This window comes from Setaria viridis, chromosome 7, assembly GCF_005286985.2.
Source record: "Setaria viridis chromosome 7, Setaria_viridis_v4.0, whole genome shotgun sequence".
Taxonomy (NCBI): Eukaryota; Viridiplantae; Streptophyta; class Magnoliopsida; order Poales; family Poaceae; genus Setaria; species Setaria viridis.
The window spans coordinates 18,347,652-18,365,780 of NC_048269.2; the positions used below are offsets into that span (position 1 = coordinate 18,347,652).

Consider the following 18,129-nt stretch of genomic DNA (forward strand, 5'->3'; position numbering starts at 1 on the left):
CCAATTCCTCAGCTGGAAACATATTCTACCAAGCTAGGGAGGGCTTGCTTCCATTTGGATTTTAGAATGCCTTTATCTTGATCCATATCTGGATCATTAAGATGAAAATAAGGACTTTCTTGATTTTATAAAGTATATCTTCGTTCCATTGGAATGATCTTTACCCACCTCTGGACCCACCCGTGCTAATGACCATATTAGTGTAGTTAAGCGAGTTTAGTGGCCACGATCTACACTTTTCTGAGTATGATAGTCAAACTGAAACATGGAGACAAGTACCATAGCCATTAATGTATTTTACTATTTTTCTTCCCCCTCCAGAAGCTACGCATGCATAGGGGGTGTTTGTTTCTTTAGTACCTCCTAAAATTCCTATCACATCGAATGTTTAGATATTAATTAGAAGTATTAAATATAGGCTAATTACAAAATCAATTGCACAGATGGAGACTAATTTGCGAGATGAATCTATTAAGCCCAATTAGTCCATAATTTGACAATATGATGCTACAGTATATATGTACTAATGATGGATTAACTAGGCTTAATAGATTCGTCTCATGAATTAGCCTCCATCTGCGTAATTAGTTTTATAATTAGCTCATGTTTAGTCCTTCTAATTAGCCTCCAAATATTCGATGTGACATGATTAGTGCGGACTAAAGATCCAAACACCCTATAGGCCTGTAATCTCCTGTTGTTGAGTAGCTGGGCCGCTCACCAGGTGAAGGCCGTGGCGTCAAAGGCTTGGGCGTGCAACGTGGCGGCTTTCGTTTCTCTTTTTCTCCGATGCTTACCGCACATCGCAGCTGCAGCCTGCAAGCAACGACTTGGTACACGATCTGTAGAAATTTGGGGAGGTGTGGTTTGTAGCTTAGAAGAGTAAGATCTACGGCGAACAACACGAACTGATCTCCAGAAACTTCACAGGCTCTGACGTAAGAGCTAAAGAAATTCCAATGCTAAAGATACTCCAATACTTCACAGGCTCCAGGAAATCTTTGGTTACAAGAATAACTTGGCATCAAAGTACAGATTTGTACACAGATGAAAAAGGACCCCATCAAAGCTTCGGTTCTACATTTTCTTTGTCTAAAAAGCATTGCTTTTGTTTGTTTTTAACTTTTGGATTTGCATTTGACAGTCGGCTGGCAATACAAGTGGCTAGGATGACGAACAAGCTTGAACAATTACAACTGATTGAATGCAAACCCTTGTTTGCTTGCTTCAACAAGAGGTGCTATTTTGTGAGGAATTTGGTTCCTATTTTTTCATTAGGTATCGCGTGCTCGTACGGATTGTTTCTCATGTCTCGTCTCTGCATTCGGCTGTGCACAATGCGGTGCGCACTAACATATGTTAGATGTCTTCAAACTGGTTTTCGGACTGAATTATTCTACTCCCTTTGTCTCAAATTATAAGTTGTTTTGGCTTTTTTAGATTCGTAGATTTTGTTATGCACTTAGGTATATCTTAGATAATGTCTAGATGCATAATAAATGCATCTAGAAAAAACAAAACTACTTATAATTTGCGATAGAGGGAGTATATCCCAACTGCCTTCTACTGAGGAGGGAGTATATCCCAACTGCCTTCTACTGAGGTTTAAGATACTGTTGCCTCGTTTATTCTAACCAGCGATCCAACCGAGAACAGTTAACGAGGCAATTAGCACGGTTAGAAAGTACCTCCAGCAGACTCCCTCATAGAAAACAGCTCAAGAACTGGTGACAAAATCTTGAAGTTCTTCCACATTCTGGCTTCTCGGCACCTTCACGAGAAACAAAGAAATGAAGATGTTCATACGGAACAATTACCCTTCACTGCTTCCTCAAAAAATTAAAAAAAAACAAAAATTGAAACCTGAGTGGGTCTCATTCCAAACTATCAAATCAGACCTTATGGATACAACAGTTCAGATTTCAGTTGTGTATCAACATTCGACCCATAGAAAAAGAATTATTGATAACTAGCACAAGTCAGAAAGAAACCAGGATGTATAGCCCAACAAGTCAGAGAGCCAAGAGACATAATACATGTCCGTGCTAAGTCAAATAGACTTGCACAGCGCAGCTTACAAAAGCCTTTCCAGATCACCTTCAAAAATTCGATTTATTCCTACTCAAATTTAATTTCAGTTCACAGAGAGCTAAACCCGGCGTTGTTTTGGGAGTCGGCAGCCATTATGTGGAAGTTGGGTGACATCGTGGATGTACATGATAGGAGATTGATCTCTAACTCTTTCCCCTCGGAAGCCTTCCCTAAAGCCCAAGATCACCTTCTTCTTCTTCTTGAAAAAAGAAATTCCTTTCACTTTCATGACAACGGACCTTAAACCCATCTTCCTGGCAGACCGCCCGACATGTTCGGCGGTTGCTTCAGCAGCATATCGAGAGAGACGAGACCGCCCTTTTCTGTCCTCCAAACAACCAGCAGAGGCTCCAGTCTTTTTATTGCCACTAGCATCTGTCACCGTCACAAAGGTCTTATTTTTCTTCAGTAAGACATGGATAAAATCTCTCTTCTTCTGTGAATATTGTTCACGTTCACTAAACATACGTGAAGCAGGAAATTGAAAGCGCCCCCCAAGGTTGGAAGGTTTCTCTCCACCAGCTGTCTTCGACCTATATGTCAAGTCAGAATTATGCATAATGAGCAATCAGCGAGGCATGGAATAGAGAAATATGTGTACATGGATATATCAGTTGCCTACTTACATTGTCCCACCATTATCTGCATTATTGAAGTTGACCTGTGTATTAGAACGTAGATTCTGACGCACAAAATTGAATTCGTTCAAATTCTGATGTGGCTTCCATTCTGCAGCAAAGTCACGCCCAGAAGGCGGGAAATTCTGGAGAAACAAAACTGGTTGTCATAATTCTGGTAAGTAGTGATTGATGCAATGTGATCTCGGTATTCTATCATCAACAAACAAGGCATAATATTAATACTCCACGTGGAGAATGGGAAATGAGATAGAGCATCTGAGTTAAGCAAAGTCTCATACAGCACTTCACATATGGCTAACAATAGTAACAAAGGCGTAATTTTACAAAGAAATATGCAAAGTATTCATTCTTTACAGAAAATAAAGAAAAGAAAAGCTGTATAATTTTAGAATTAGAAACTCATGTGAAAATGTAGCTGACTCGCTGGTATTAACATCTAAATTTCAAGCTCCAACGCAAAACTTTCAAGTTACTATATTCATGTCACATACACCCAAGTATTTATCAGCACTTGTGTAGGCTTGGAGATGAGAAACCTACACCTATATGTGATATTAAGCGAGGGATTGAACATTTATCACTGCCATCACAAAAGCTGTAGCTTGATGAAAATTGGCCATATTAGCAGCAAATTTATATGTTCTGGTGAACAGACTGGGATCTATATTACGCAAGGAATCGAAAAATTAAACATGTTTTTCATCAAAAAGTGGACGCCAAAACAAAAAAAAACAACCCACAAAAAACCTAAGATTGACAAACTTTACTTTGAAAATATGAAATTGCAAGGGTGAAGGTGTACTCCATCTAGAAGGATTTTGTTTCTCCAACATGCAGGAGAGCTGTGTAGCACTGCATTAATAGAAGAAAAGAGTCGGACAAACATACACACCCCTAGATATAAATCACATTTGCGCCTGTTTTACACAGTACAAACACGCCCCAACCTGCAATGGCATATTCTTAAACACTTTGGACCCACTCCTAAGGCCAAATTGCCTGTATGGTACTCTTCATGAACCATTTTGCAAACATACCACTGCCTAGCTCCAGATTAATGTTTTACCACTGATTCATTCCTCATCTTTGCTCCATTACAGCACTATGCCACATGACTCAAAACCCACGGCTCCGATAAGATCTGGTCCTCCCTAACGTTAGCTTCTCTCTTTCTCCATTGTTGTCCAGCACCATCGCCGCACTGCCGCTGCCACCTCCCCTCATGCCAGTGGCGGCTCTTCCCACCTCAGCAACCCCAGCTGTTACTCCAGCACAGCCAGCCTTCATGTCCTCGCCAGCCGCCATGCCCATGTGCCACCTCCTTCCTCACTCCAAGCCCAGCACCTCCCATCCCTTCCTCGCTGGCTGCTTCCAGTTGTTGGGCAAGATTGGGCTGGGCTCCCATGTCAGGCGGAGGAGCAGCACCACCAAATCCAGGTCAAGCTGTAAGATCCCGGCAGCATGGAAGAGCGGCCCTCTGCAGCCACACAAAGCTCTAGCACATCCGCCGTCCCGGACAGCTGCGGTGTAAAGCAGGAGGGGAGAGGAGTTGCAGCCAAGACTTCTTGCTGGCTGCCGGATGGGAGGACCGCAGGAGAAGAACCAGTAATGGAGCAAAATGGTGCAGAGGATCTATGTGCGAACCGAACCATTCATTGTCTATCATGTGGGTCAGCGCTACACAGAGTAAAACTGGGAACTAAGTAGTTCTAAACTAGTACTCTGGGTGGAATTGATGGTACATCTGCAAACAGAGTTCAAAATAGTGCTACTAAGGCAATTTGGCCCACTCCACATTGCACCTACTATTCCTGCCTTTCTCAATTGCAATAAATTGATATGAGATATCAAACATAGCAGCATTTTTTTCAATTTAGTTGTATCAATCATGAGGTCATTCATATAAAGAAAAGGGTTGCTTGGGAAAAATGTGTAGCATGACTAAGTTATTTCTGCCAAGAATATTGGCACTACAGGGAGTTAAAATGATTCAAGGTTAAACTGCACGGATGACTGTTGACTCATAAGCTGAATTCAGAAGATGAGCATTGCTACTGCACCCCATTCAAAACGGAAATGGGGCTTGATGTGTGGAGCCTTTCTTTTATCGCAAACCGGAGATTTGCACAATGCCTGGGGCTTGATTAACCTAACACATCGAGGATGAGATTGATGAAGAGAATTAGGATGAGGTAGAAATACCTTGTTCGGTCCAAATGCATCCGAGGTGAAGCAGCGCGGGAGGAGCTGGCCGTGGAGCAGCCTTCGGGTGACATATCCATCTGAGGCTTGCCGAAGGCCCTCCCCAAGAGATGCAGCTCGTGGCGCCGCCGCTAGCGACCGGCGGAGGGCGAGGTGGGCGGATGAGAAGATGGCCATTGTCCTCGATCTCCTACTTCAGACACAATAAGAATAGAAGAAGTTAAGCCAAAATATTTCAGATCTGAGAAGAATAAGAGAGACCAACAGAAAGAACAAATAACAGAGTGGAGATGCTATGGCCCTGTTTGGAACAGCTTTTCTGTGCAATAACTTTCTGAGAAGCCGAGAGTTTGGCAACCTGATTTTGTGTTGGGCGATTGTCTGTACTGATGGCATAATGACAAAATAACAAAGGAAACTACACCAATAATCATGCTCCAAAGCCACAGCAAAGGAATCACGGACAGAACACATATCACTATCATCGGTTGAAACACTCCCACCATCCATAGTACGTGTGTGACCATGACCACCATTATCATCAACATAGTTTTCAAAGTCTGCATTACTATGAAGAGCCATTACTGCAATTATGATTTTGGATTGCTTCTTCATTGGATAGGTAAGCAATCCAAGAGAATAAGCCACTTCATCTTTAGAACTCTGAAGCATCACTCAATCACATTCTGGAGGAATGACCGTGCATGGTTGAACACCTCCTTGGATCCCACTGGGTGATGACGATGTTACAATTCAGACACATGGTACGCTTGACCCTTGTAAGGTGCTAGGAATCCCATTTTGTAGAAAGTACAAAAAGATGCTAAATCATTGCTAAAATTGCTAAAACCATAAACTCTTGACACGCTATAGAAAATCTCTCATATCTAGTGAAACCGCTGGACTAGGATCACCGGGTGATTAAACCAGTGCCTAACACGCAGCGCAAGGGGAGGGGGGAGAGCAGGGGCGGGATGGGAAGAGTAAATCGATTCACCTCAGATCGGCGAGCAGATCGATGCGGCCGTAGGGGAAGGGCTGGAAGCGGATCCGCGGCTCGCCGTCGTCGATGTCCTCGGGGCAGCACGCCGGCGTCTCTGTACTCGACCGGACGGAGGGGAGCCTCGCGCGTCGGGCGGGGCGGGGCGGGGCGGCGGGCGAACGGAGCAGCGGCCGGAGGGGAGCTGCGCGGGCCTAAGGAGTGGGGCGGAGTGCGCGTAGGGGGCGACGGGCGCGGCCGTCGCGTGCCTGGTGCGGCGGCCGAGTCTGGGGGTGGGGAGTGGCCAACCCTAACAGTGTTTATACGCGATGGCAGAGTGCGGGTAATATTTTGTCAACTCCAGGGGCAACCTTGTAATTGGATCGCATAATCGGCAGCACAGTTTGCTTGCTTTGGACTACCAGATTACGTGCCAAGCGAGAAATAAGCGGCGAGCTTGGGTGCTTATTTTCGCGTATTAGGAGCAAGAGTTTTCAAAAAATTCTCCCCCAAAACGAGTATTGGGAGCTATGCTAAAACTTTTTTCCCAAAAAATATATTAATCCACAGCAGAACGCTAAATCTATCCCTTAATAATTCAAAATAGTCCACGTCATCCCCCGGTCTCCGCCTCCACCTATCTCCCAATATCTCAACCTTAATGGACCGAGCATTACTCTGTAAAGCATGGTGGATCCACATGTTAGCATCTTCCGAGTCTGCATCAGGGTTCGCTGACTCGATCGGGCATGTAGTAGCAAAGCCGGAACTCATGGCACGTGGCATTGATGCGAGGCATGGAGCGCCAGAGGTGGCATCACCGCCGCGACAGCACGCAAATCTACATGAGCTAGCGGGCGTCCAAGAAGGAGATGGCGCGAAGGAGGATGCCGTCGGGTAGGGCGTTGATCCAGCAATCCGCTCCGGGAACACGTCCTGGCGACCTTGACGACATGCCTGCATGGTTAATCGTGTTGGCCATGAGTTCGGCGTCACATAGGCATTTAGTCGAGCAAGAGGTGTTAAGATAAGTTGTAATATAGAGAAATTATGAATCAAGGATCCATGAATCCTCAGATCAAAGCAAGATTGTTCTGATTCATGAAATCAATAATCGAGCAGAGAATCTCTAATAGAAACGATAGTGCTCGAATCAAAGAGGAAAAATGCTAGAAGAGGAAGAAGGAGCGAATCGTGGGTTTCGTTCACGAGGCTGCCTGCCCCCCATCCACAGTCCGGCAACGACATCGGCCGCCCCGTGCACCAGTCGCCCCACGCCGCGCCCCGCCCCCGGCCGCCGCCCCCACGCATCGTCGCCTCGCACTGGTACTGGCGCCGACCTGGCGGGCAGGGCGGCCTCTCCCGCTCCTCCAGAGCCAGCGCCGCCTCCACGGCCGACATCCTGAGCCTGCCGCTGTTGAGGCCCAACCCTGCGCCAAACCCCGAGGCGGAGCCCTCCTCATCCTCGACGCCGCTGGTGGCTGCCCCCGAGCCACTGTAGAAGGACGCCCGGGGAAAAAACAGCGGTGGGAAAGAGGCGGATTGGGGGAAGATCAGGTGTCGCGAATATTTGAGGGGTGAGAGGTGGTTTTTTTCTTGGGGAGTTTTACGTGGACTCTTGGAGTTCTTTTTCCCTAAAGAAGGTATTGGGGTAAGATTACCAGTCTTTTGAAGTTGCTCTAAGAGTAATTCCAAAAACTCCCTTAAAATTGTTCCAAAATCTTATTTAGAGAAAAAAAATGTACCTCTAACAGCTCCCCGTACTTCCCGTAGAAATGCGCGGACGCGAAAAACACCTACGTCACCCAGCGTACATCTGCGAGTTCGGTCCTTCCCCGATCGCGAAGTTCCCGTCAAAAGCTGCAGCGAGAGCTCCCTGCCAACCCGGGACTCCGCGACAGGTGGGTCGGTAGCCCACGCTCCCAAAAACCAGAAGGCCATCCAACACCATTGCCTACGAAACAAAGCAGAGGAGATCGACATGCGCAAGTCCACTGAGCACCGGGGGAGGAGATCGAGATGGCTATGGAGTTGCAGACCTGATCCTCCTTAAATACCCGAGCAATAGCTGAGATTGGCTGTTGATCAGAGGAGGAGAGGAGAGGAGGGGAGATCAGTACGGTGTACCTTTGGAACAAGTCAATGGAGTTCCTTAAGAGGTTCGAGATGCGGACGAAGAACCCGTCGGAGGACGCGCAGCGCCAGTGGCGGGAGGCCGTCAACACACTCGTCAAGAACCAACGCTACTGCTTCCGCATGGTCCCCGACCTCGACAAGCACTCCCAGGTCGATAGGCCTGGTAGTGGGGCGGGGGCAAATGGGGATTTCGGATCGGGTTCTTGCGTGGGGGTCTATTTGTATGGGTAGCTGTGTGTTTAGAGGCGAGCGGGTCGAGGCGGGGTGGGTTATGGGTCTGGGGCAGGTTAGAACGGATTGACCTGCGCAGCGGCTCACGGGGGCACGTGCACCTTGCGTCAGGCCGTCGGCACCACCGCCCCTCCTCCGACGGCCACAGATCCAGGTACGCCTGTTGCATCTCCCTCCTCCTCAATCTCCTCGGCATCATCCCTTCACCTCTTCTTCTTGCCAGATCTGCGGGGGCATACTGCGCCATGGAGCCGGTGATGATGGTGTCGAGGTACTTGGTGTTGGGCCAGATGCGTGCGATAATCCTGGCCCTGCTGTCGCCATTGCACCCCAAGCCCTTGGTGCGGACGAACTGGGCGAGCTCGGGGTGCGACCGGAGGACGTTGGCGACCGCCTCGCGCACCGACGGGTCAGTGACGCGGTCGGTGAGCTCGCCGGCCTCGATGTTGGCAGCGAGCTGCTCCCAGTTTTGCTGGAAGAAGCGGACAGCCCAGAGGACGCCGTAGGCGACCACAGCGCCGATGCGCACCTCGCGGTGGTGCTGGCACATCGCATAGAGCACCTGCGCGTACATGCTCTGGAATGCGTCCAGGCAGAGGATGGCCGCCACGGGGCTCGTGAGGGCGTCGGGAGGGAGCTTCTGGAATGCCTCGCTCTTGAACAAGCTCATCAGGCCACACCCCTCGTCAAGCCCAGACACATTGCTAGCGCGGTCGGTGGTGCCGGTGAGGTACTCTGTCTCGGCATTGCGGGTGAGGATCTCGCTAGGCCGCCAGTTTGATTTATTATGCTGCGTGTCTGCGTCCTGCCATGTGACAGACAGTATTTGCTATGGTTAACCTGCATAAATGGGACGGGGTGGGATGAGTTGGTACGTTTGCGGGGTGGGGCGGGTTGACTAAGTGGGTGTTTGGATGTGGGGTACTAAATTTTAGGAGGGGTCACATCGGATGTTCGGACTCTAATTAGGAGGACTAAACATGAGCTAATTATAAAACTAACTGCAGAACCCCTATACTAATTCGCGAGACGAATCTATTAAGCCTAATTAATCCATCATTAGCAAATAGTTACTGTAGCACCACATTGTCAAATCATGAACTAATTAGGCTTAATAGATTCGTCTCGCGAATTAGACTCCATCTGTGTAATTAGTTTTGTAATTAAACTATATTTAATACTCCTAATTAGTATCAAACATCCGATGTGACAGGTACTAAAGTTTACGAACCTGTATCCAAACAGGCCCTAATTTACGTCATGTCATTTGCTGTGGCTAGGGGTGGGGTTTGAGGCGGGTTTATCCCCGTTAGCAGGGCTACAGGTCGAGACGCAGCGTCGCAAGATACAGGTCCATCGTCCTTCGAAACCCATCTCATCTTGTCAGTACTGTTCGCCTCTGATTTTCTACCGGCCGGCTGAGCTACTTGATATCCTCACCCACACATTGATTTTTGAATGATTCTCGTGCAACTGATAAAAATTACTAGTTACTATTGATCTTCATCAATGCGCAAATTCTCCTAACCGAACGAACTCTTGCGAGTCAAGGATTGGATTGAGAACAGGTAACCTGACAGCACGCTATTGTTGTATGATTGTTCATCCAATTCAAGACGGCAGGAGAGAAAGAACGGAGGTGGACCACCGAGAGAACCAGAGAGATGAGACAGAAATCGGGAGAGAAAGGACGAGAGAGCGCAGGAAATTTACTTTATGGGCGGCGGCGGCGCTAGGAGGCTGACGCAGTAAAGGTGAGGAAGATGGTGGAGCTCACAGAGGGGGTCCACATGCTGACGTGGTCAGTTTTGAAGTATTGGGGAATTTATTATTAATGATCTGCTATGTGATGATATGATTTTGGGAGAAATTTTTTTAGTAAAACCCCCAATATATAGTTTTGGTGGAGATTTTTTAGACTTTTGGAGTTGCTCTAAGCCGCTTATAAGCGGAAACAAACAGAATCTTTAGACGATTACTGATCTATTAGGCCAATCTTAGCGCACAGTTTCATTGTACGGTTATCAAGATCGAGAAATTTAGTAACTGTGCCAGTCAAGTGTTAGAAGTGTCAGGGGATGAGGGCACAACGTCATTTATTAGGTCGTTTATGTAGCTCCACGTCATCGAGTTTTTCCTACGTGGACAGGATTAAATGAGATTAGAGAGCCTGGTCACCTCGCGAGGCGACGGAGAGGGCTCGTGCTCCCCGAGCAAAACGCCGCCCCAGCGCCCGTTGTATGTGGAGTCGTCGCCTCCCCAGATCTGCTGCGGCCATCTTCGATTTTGGCGGGTAAAATCCATCGAATCCACCTCTGAGCCACAAGCTCCTCGGCGGAGGAACACGAACTTGGGCATCGACAAATAATAGGCCGCGCAGCATCGTCCACTCCGATGAGTGACTTGAGGTAGGCCACCTCGCGTCCACTGCCGGCGGTGTAGGAGCATCTCGTCGGCCTCGTCAGCTTTTTCCCCGAAGGCCAGGTGAGCACGAGAGCAGTTTGGACGAGCCTGTTCCTCATCGAGGATGCTCATGTGTTGTGATTGCCTGAAGGTGTGTTGATTTTCGTGAATAGCTGCAACTGCAGGATCAATTGGATCTTTTTCTTGGTGTGTACATCAGTTGGGGTCTTAATCGATGACAATGGGGATGCGTGGATCGATTGAATATGCTTTCTGTTCATTACGCACACAAGGTGTTCGCTGTATTGCCTGAAAGGTATTTGCTGCTTTACACTTGTTTCCCATTATCGTAAGATTCATCACACCACTGATTGGATATGGAACTGGCACTATCTACAATATCTACGACTGATTGGACACCTAACTTGCTTTCTTTTCTTGCATTGTCATCAAATTCTTGTGAAGTAGATTGCAGCTGTTTCTAGTCTGGACCATAGGTTCTCTATGGTTACATTCTAATTTCTAGTCTGATTACATCCATGAATTGTTTCTCATTGTTGACTAGCTGTTTACTAAATGTTTTCTAACCTGTCAATCTTTTTCATTGTTGCTTTGTCAGGTGCTGGAGGGTATTAGCTAAGGCTCTGGATGGCAACTTCAAATTATCTCTGCCTGGCAGCAGCAAACTCTCTCTATTATATCTAATTTAACTGAATTTGTATGGTGTTAGCTAATGCTCTCTGGAAGTCATACGTACCTTTGATCTCTTATAACTAGTTATACTCATCAGTGTCATGGTGTAGTTATTCTCTATTGCGTCTAGTTTAACTGAATTTGTATTGTTGTATTTATGAAATCATGTTATATATTCCGAGTATTTATTAATATAAATATATATCATACTTGCGCTTCTCAAAGAAATTCATATGACTAATTGAATCCCCTATGCATTCTCTCGTACAAGCAACAAAATAGCATATAAAGATCAAATGTATACTTCATCACCATTATCTATGTGCCATTGTATGAATTAAATAGTACATAGACAGTCTAATAGAGAAGCCATTGTACAAGTTATCTATTCTGTTATCTGTGTACATTCTTCAAAGCACTTGCGGATAACAACTGTCTAAACTATTGAACATACCTTAAAACTCCTCCCTCTCCTGATGAAACTCCCCTCATAATGATCTTGCCAAGTTAGCAATTTTGTTGATGTGGCAACAAATTTAGTGCTAATGAAACTCCTATTGAGACTGGCCTTATTTTCAGAAGACCGTCCCAGCATCACGACAATAAATATGTAGTTAAATATGTAGAGAAGTAGCCATGATGACATTTGGAGCAGACATAAATACATAATAAATGCAAATATGTAGAGATGATGCATTATTTAATTAATACCTAAAACTGCTAGGCTCCATCTCTAGTATATAAATTGATGCTTTCAGTCTATTTTATCACCACCAATTGTTAAGCTGAAATCATTCTTGGGCATACAACCCAACAATCTTCATCGCAAGGTTTTTCAAATCCAAGAATGACGACCGGCCGCATAATGATATTTGCTCTAGCCCTGCTTGCCCTATCCTCAGGTACGAATTGTACATATTTTATTTCCCAAACATGTATACTACTTTTTGTTGAGTTATCCCAGCTATTATGTACATGAAAAAAATGTAACAGATAAACCAACTCTCTCAGATACGGTAACTTAGGAGCAGGCTCAGAGACGGTAACTTTGGCGACAATGCAAAATGGATCATCTGTACCCCAGGACCAGTTGTGTCGTATAGCAACACTGTCTGGTTCATGTGACATCGCGTCATGCACCAGTTTTTGCAAGTCCAACCTTGTGGGCCCTGGCAAGCTTGATGTCGAATGTAATTCTAGAGGATGCAATTGCACGCTCTGCCAAAATTTTACGATTTCTACTTAAGAAATTGTAATGGTCATTCAGGTGCTGGCCATTTAGGAACAGCAGCATGTTCCTTAAAAATAAATTAGATGGCAATATGATATGCAACTTCATTGCATATGTTTTGTTTGTCGTTTTCCCTTAGGTCCCGTTTGGATCATTGGAATTGAATTCCATCCTAATAATTATAATTTAGACACAAATTAATTAAGCTAATATAATTGTATGTGGAATATAGTTGTATATTATAGTTGGTGATATGGGAGAGATACTTGTATGCTGCACTTCTACTATAGAGAAGCGAGTCTAAGAGCGTGCTATAAGAATTGAATTCCATTCTAATAACCATAATCTATAGAATCAATTTCCATCTCCCACCCCATGAATTTAAGATAGGCTTATATCTAAACTTTGGAAAGTTGTGGAATGCCACATTCCAACATAAATTAGCCTACTCCATAAATAGATTCCAATTCCTTGGACCCAAACGGGGCCTTAGACCAAGAGCCAGTTTGATTGACTATTCTAGGCTGAGAAATTAAAAGGGATATGGCCGTTGCACAAGAACTCCAATCTTGGTAACACGCCAGTCACGAAAATGGGCTAGTGAATAATTGCTCACAATTTAATTAATTTGATAATCTTTATTTTTATTCAAACATGTCCTTAGAGCAACTCAAGCATTAGCCCTTACTTCAGGCCCCTACTTTACTCAGTAGGGGCTGACCAAGGCCGTATTTTGTGTCATCAGCCCCATGGTAGAACAGCCCCATGATAGAACATTTCGTCCAAAATTCAGCAAAATGAACTACAACAGCAACGGCACCTAATTAAAATGTGCGTTATCAAAAATGAGTTCGTCCACCGAAAAAGCGTAAAGGGTGCAATCCTAGCCCACCATAAAATGGCCCAAGAGCAACGGTCTGGAACATAGCCCATGAGATAATGGCGTGGGCTTCACAGAACCCGCGCGAACGAACAGTCGCTTTCATTCTTTCCCATGAAAATAGTCCGCTTCATATAGGCCCCGTGTCACATGTGACTGTGAGGAAGACGGAGACGCGGCGGCTTCCACGCTTCCTCCTCCTCTGAGCAGCTGCATAATGGAGCGATTTGTTTAGTCACTGGTTGAGCTGCCCTTGGACAGTATGCTCCATACCATAAGCTAAAAATGTAGCAATAGCACAAGAAGGCCAGTCGAGTACTACGCGACAGGATTTGTCAGCATCACGTTCCTTTCCTGCCCCCTCGAAGAACGCGTAATAGCCCCACGTGCGCGCACGTGTTCGACTTCAACGTCTTCCACGGGGCTTCATCATCATACAATGCAAAAAACACACGGTTGCGGTTCCGATATCCGTTTTATATGTCCGCATCCCGGCATGTGTTTTGTTTGCAACATGTGCATGCAAGATGCGATCAGCTGCTCACCTCGATCCAGGTATCCAACCGCCGCCGTTTTATATAATTCTAGTTTTATTTAATCACAAAAAAAAATATGTACAAACAATTCGTGTCCTCTGTTTTTTCAAGCCGGCTATCGCCTATCAGCAGAATCTGATCAGCCCCGATCTGGGACCGAGTCATGAATTCATGATGTGCGCGCACGGCGCACGTCCATACTATGTGCCCGTCTAGCGCCCGGGGTTTGCAGGCCGCACATATCCGGAGGCGCGTAGGCCTCCGCGATCACTCGTCCCGTCCGCCGGCTTTAATTTTCCTCTCCGGGCTAGTTAAAGAGCAGAGATGGACGCCGTAATCATCAAGTAGAAAGTAGCTAGCCACAGCCACAGGTGACAGGTCACAGGTCAGAGCCGAACGCATGTCGTCGCGACTTTATTCTTCGAAGCTCGGCCGGCCGGTATATATACGTGTCATGTGTGTGTGATCCTCCGCTGATTATCGTACGTGGTCCGTCGTACGGCCAGTTAACCCATCCGCGCATCCTTCTCAGCTGGGCCAGATAGTTTAGTACGTACTCCTTATCGCGTAACGCGCCGGCCGCACTGGGAAATGCATGAACGAGAGCGAAGTACGTACTGACTAATTTTCCGGCCACAAGATGAGCCTCGGCCCCAGGAAGCTCATTGTATATTTGTGTAGGTTGTACTTTCTACAATTAACACCAATGAGAGATGATTAGGTGGTGACCAAAGTTCACGAAGAAGCCACATATTGTTTATATGTGTTATAAATTAGGAGCACATAGTAGACAATGTATATATGTGGAGCCAATCTTTCTTCTCTTATTTGTTGAGTCTGTACATAGGTTCCTTACATAGAAAAGAAGATAACCCTTGACCTTCATACGCGACCCTTTAGCTTCCAACAGTCAATTCGGTATAAGCCCACTAATATTCAGTTTCATAACAATATGGACGTAGTACTGGAGTAGTTGCTAAATAATTGCGCCATGGTTTCTTTAACCAAGGCAGCCACAAACGAGCAAACACCTGTATACTTGACGCTTGAGGGATAGCTTTCTCTGCCTCTCCGGTCTCGCCGTCCACTTTCAGTGGAGTACAGAGGAAATTCAGTGAGGAGTGAGACGACCACGACGAGAGGACTCGTGTTATTTATCGAAAAAGAAAGACGTACTGTACCGGCCGTGACCCGGGACCGGGGAGATTGACGGAAGGATGGAGCCATGGGAGGGCCGCGTCGTACTGTGTGGCTGGGGCGGCGGCGGAAGAAGGGAAAGGGAACCGCCACACGCGATCGAGCCTGGGGCCTGGCCGTCTGGCCTGGGTCCAGGCCGGCCGGCCAGCAGGCGGGTCCCGTCGGTCACATGGCGTTCCGATCCGGCCGTACGAGCGCTCGCCGCTGTGGCTGGTACCTGGTAGTGGCAGGACCTGGCACGGGCAGCACGTGCGCCGGGTCCCGGCCGGCCTCTCCGGACGCCGGCGGCTAGCAACCGGCTCCGATCCTTGGGGCTGCGGCTGCAACCGCTGCGAGCCGAGCGCGCCCGACGGCTTCTGTTGGGCCGTCCTACTCCTCGTTCGTCGTTGTCCCCGCGCGCGGAGACCTGGCTGTCGCCGGTCGGGTCTTCCGTCTTCGCCTCTTCGGTCGGTCCTCCTGTCTGCATTGCCACCGGTCTGGTGCGTTCGCACCCGGCTAACGTACGTGCCGCCTTGACTCCACAGGTTTGCGACGGGCCGGGCTTCCTTAATTCCATGGCGACAAAACGCGAGTGGTTATGTTTGGTTCAGCTATCCTATCACATCGAATATTTACATACTAATTAGGAGTATTAAATATAAGTTAATTACAAAACTAATTGTATAAATGAAGGTTAATTTGCAAGACGAATCTTTTAAGCTTAATTAATCATGACCATGTGATGCTACAGTAAATATGTGCTAATTATGAATTAATTAGGCTTAATAGATTCGTAAATTAGCCACGGCTTATGCAATTAGTTTTATAATTAGTTCACGTTTAGTCTTTCTAATTGGTATTTAAATATTTATGCCCCGAACTAAAATTAGTCTATGGATCCAAACACCCCTTAATGTGCCACCTCAGAACACGAGTGATGAGTACACACGATATTTGCTCGCTCGATCATCAGGTGCGGTACTAGGTGGCAGACTGACAGCGATGCAACAGTACCTCATACAAGGACGGGGCTGGTTAGATAGGATCCGGCCAACTGTGCACGAGTCCGGTCTGGCCGTTTGTGCGCAGCGGAAATGATAGTTGTCTCCTGTGACGTGACGAAGAGGAGCCATCCAGCCATGTGAGAAATGCCCCGCAAACCCGTCCGGAAACTCCTACTTTGCAAAAAATATCGGCGAGATCAATCATGGCAACCGTTTCTTTTTCAGGAAACAGATGAATCATTTTTTTGCTCTGTTTTAACCTCGACAGGACAGATATTTCCCGGCATTTTCCCATTATCAAAACTGTATCTTATACCAAGCGTGCACGAACAGTTGTTAATTAAGCTGATGTGCGAATCAGTGTTGCCCGTTCGTACGAGTTTATTATTAGGTTATGTAGCTAAGTGCCCCAATAGTAGAGAAAGCTAGAAATAATTCCATCCCACTCAGATGTAATGAACTTTGGAGTGAATCCATAGTTGAAACAAATACCATACATTTTCTCTATTCCATTCACTTTCACTTTGCAGACCCCTACGGCCCTACACTTTCTGGTTCAACTGGCATCGAAGCAAGCAGTGGAGTAGAACTTTCTCCATGCATGAGCCAAGTCTCAGCCTGCAAAATTGCTTCCAAAACATCCACTATGGATGGCCTCCATGATTTTGAATCAAAATTAAATATACAAACTTGGAATAGAATTTATTGACTTCCACATCTGGTCTCCACGGAGCTTGTAAAGCATCGGATTCAACGTACAAATAAAACTAAATACCGCGCGGAGGTGGCTTCTCCACCACACATTTTTAGAATCCAAATTTCCTTTGTATCATGGTAGGCCCCGTGAGTTCGCGTTTGAGAAAAAGAATATGCCATCCGTTTAACAATAGTTATTGTTCTAGCTTTGTCCTAAACAAAAAATTCTAACTTTGACCATCAATTTCTAAAAAAGATCTTATAACATTTAGTAAATTTTACATTATGAAAGTATTTCTTATGGTAAATCTAAAAAAAATATAAATCTAACAATATCAACTATACTTTTTGAAAAAAATAATGGCCAAAGGTTAGAAAAAGCTAAAACGACATATTGATCCCTCGGTTTTGGAATTTGTGCACTCAATACATTATAAATTACTATATTTTGCTATATCTTGACGAACATGTCGCTACCTAAAATGATAATTAATTGTGACCGGAAGGAGTAGAATCCAAAAGCCTGTTAGCAGTTTTTGCTTGTTTTTGTCCCGGTCGAATTTTCCCTTACTGCACACCTCTTTTGCTTTTGCTAACTGAAAATTTCATTCGATGACTGAAGAACACCATCAATGGCAGCAGGAATGGGATAGGATTTTAGGGGTTAGGGCTCATAGCAAGGTGTTTGCTAGCAGAATAATTGGGAGATTCCCAGATGGGCCTGCGTGCCGATCATCACTTCGCTTAGCTCAATTTGGAAGTCTGCAGTCCCCTGAAACGGGCACGCTTTGGCTTTTACCTTGCACTGACGTTAACGCAGAGAGTACAATTTTCCTGGAGTTAATTGCACGCTCCGGACGCTCATGAGGAGGGCGCAGAGTCTTGCGGCCGTTCTACGAAGCGACGGCGAAAAGGGGAAGCGGGCGCAGGAAAATGGCGAGGCAAAGCAAGGGGGAATGCCCTGCACGTTCCGTCCCGTTCCGCAGCGAGCCGGGGTTAGTTGGTTGGTGTAGTGGCGTGGCGGAGATATATTTTGACGCTGACCCAACCAACCCCGCCCCCGCCCGGCCTCCATCCACGCATCCCCACCGCGCCACCAACCCCGTTCGCTCCGAGCCTCAGACCAAACCAAATCACCAATCGCCGGCGCCACCTATATATCCCGTCCCACCCGCCCGTAACTCCTCAGCTTCTCGCTCTGAAGCTTCAACTAACCCAGTTACCACCGCC

General features: G+C 46.4%; 1 protein-coding gene and 1 long non-coding RNA gene across 3 annotated transcripts; one reads left to right on the plus strand and one right to left on the minus strand.

Annotated features, from left to right (window-relative positions):
* Positions 1-1,856: 1,856 nt before the first annotated feature.
* On the minus strand, positions 1,857-6,184 carry LOC117864400 (uncharacterized). Of its 2 annotated transcripts, none has more exons than XM_034748497.2 (4): positions 5,932-6,184; positions 4,935-5,124; positions 2,718-2,854; positions 1,857-2,624 (listed from the first exon to the last, which is right to left on the minus strand). In XM_034748497.2, the coding sequence occupies exons 2-4, from the start codon at positions 5,109-5,111 to the stop codon at positions 2,150-2,152; spliced, it is 789 nt and encodes a 262-aa protein (XP_034604388.1). In that variant the 5' UTR covers positions 5,112-5,124; positions 5,932-6,184; the 3' UTR covers positions 1,857-2,149. The 2 variants fall into 2 exon arrangements, with proteins under 2 accessions (XP_034604388.1, XP_034604389.1); XM_034748498.2 differs by having other exon boundaries at positions 4,935-5,127.
* Positions 6,185-10,435: 4,251 nt separating this feature from the next.
* Positions 10,436-12,834, plus strand: LOC117862892 (uncharacterized). Its single transcript, XR_004642082.2, has 4 exons — positions 10,436-10,764; positions 10,857-10,999; positions 11,303-12,278; positions 12,388-12,834. It is a non-coding gene; the product is annotated as an uncharacterized lncRNA (long non-coding RNA).
* The last annotated feature ends 5,295 nt before the right edge of the window (positions 12,835-18,129 follow it).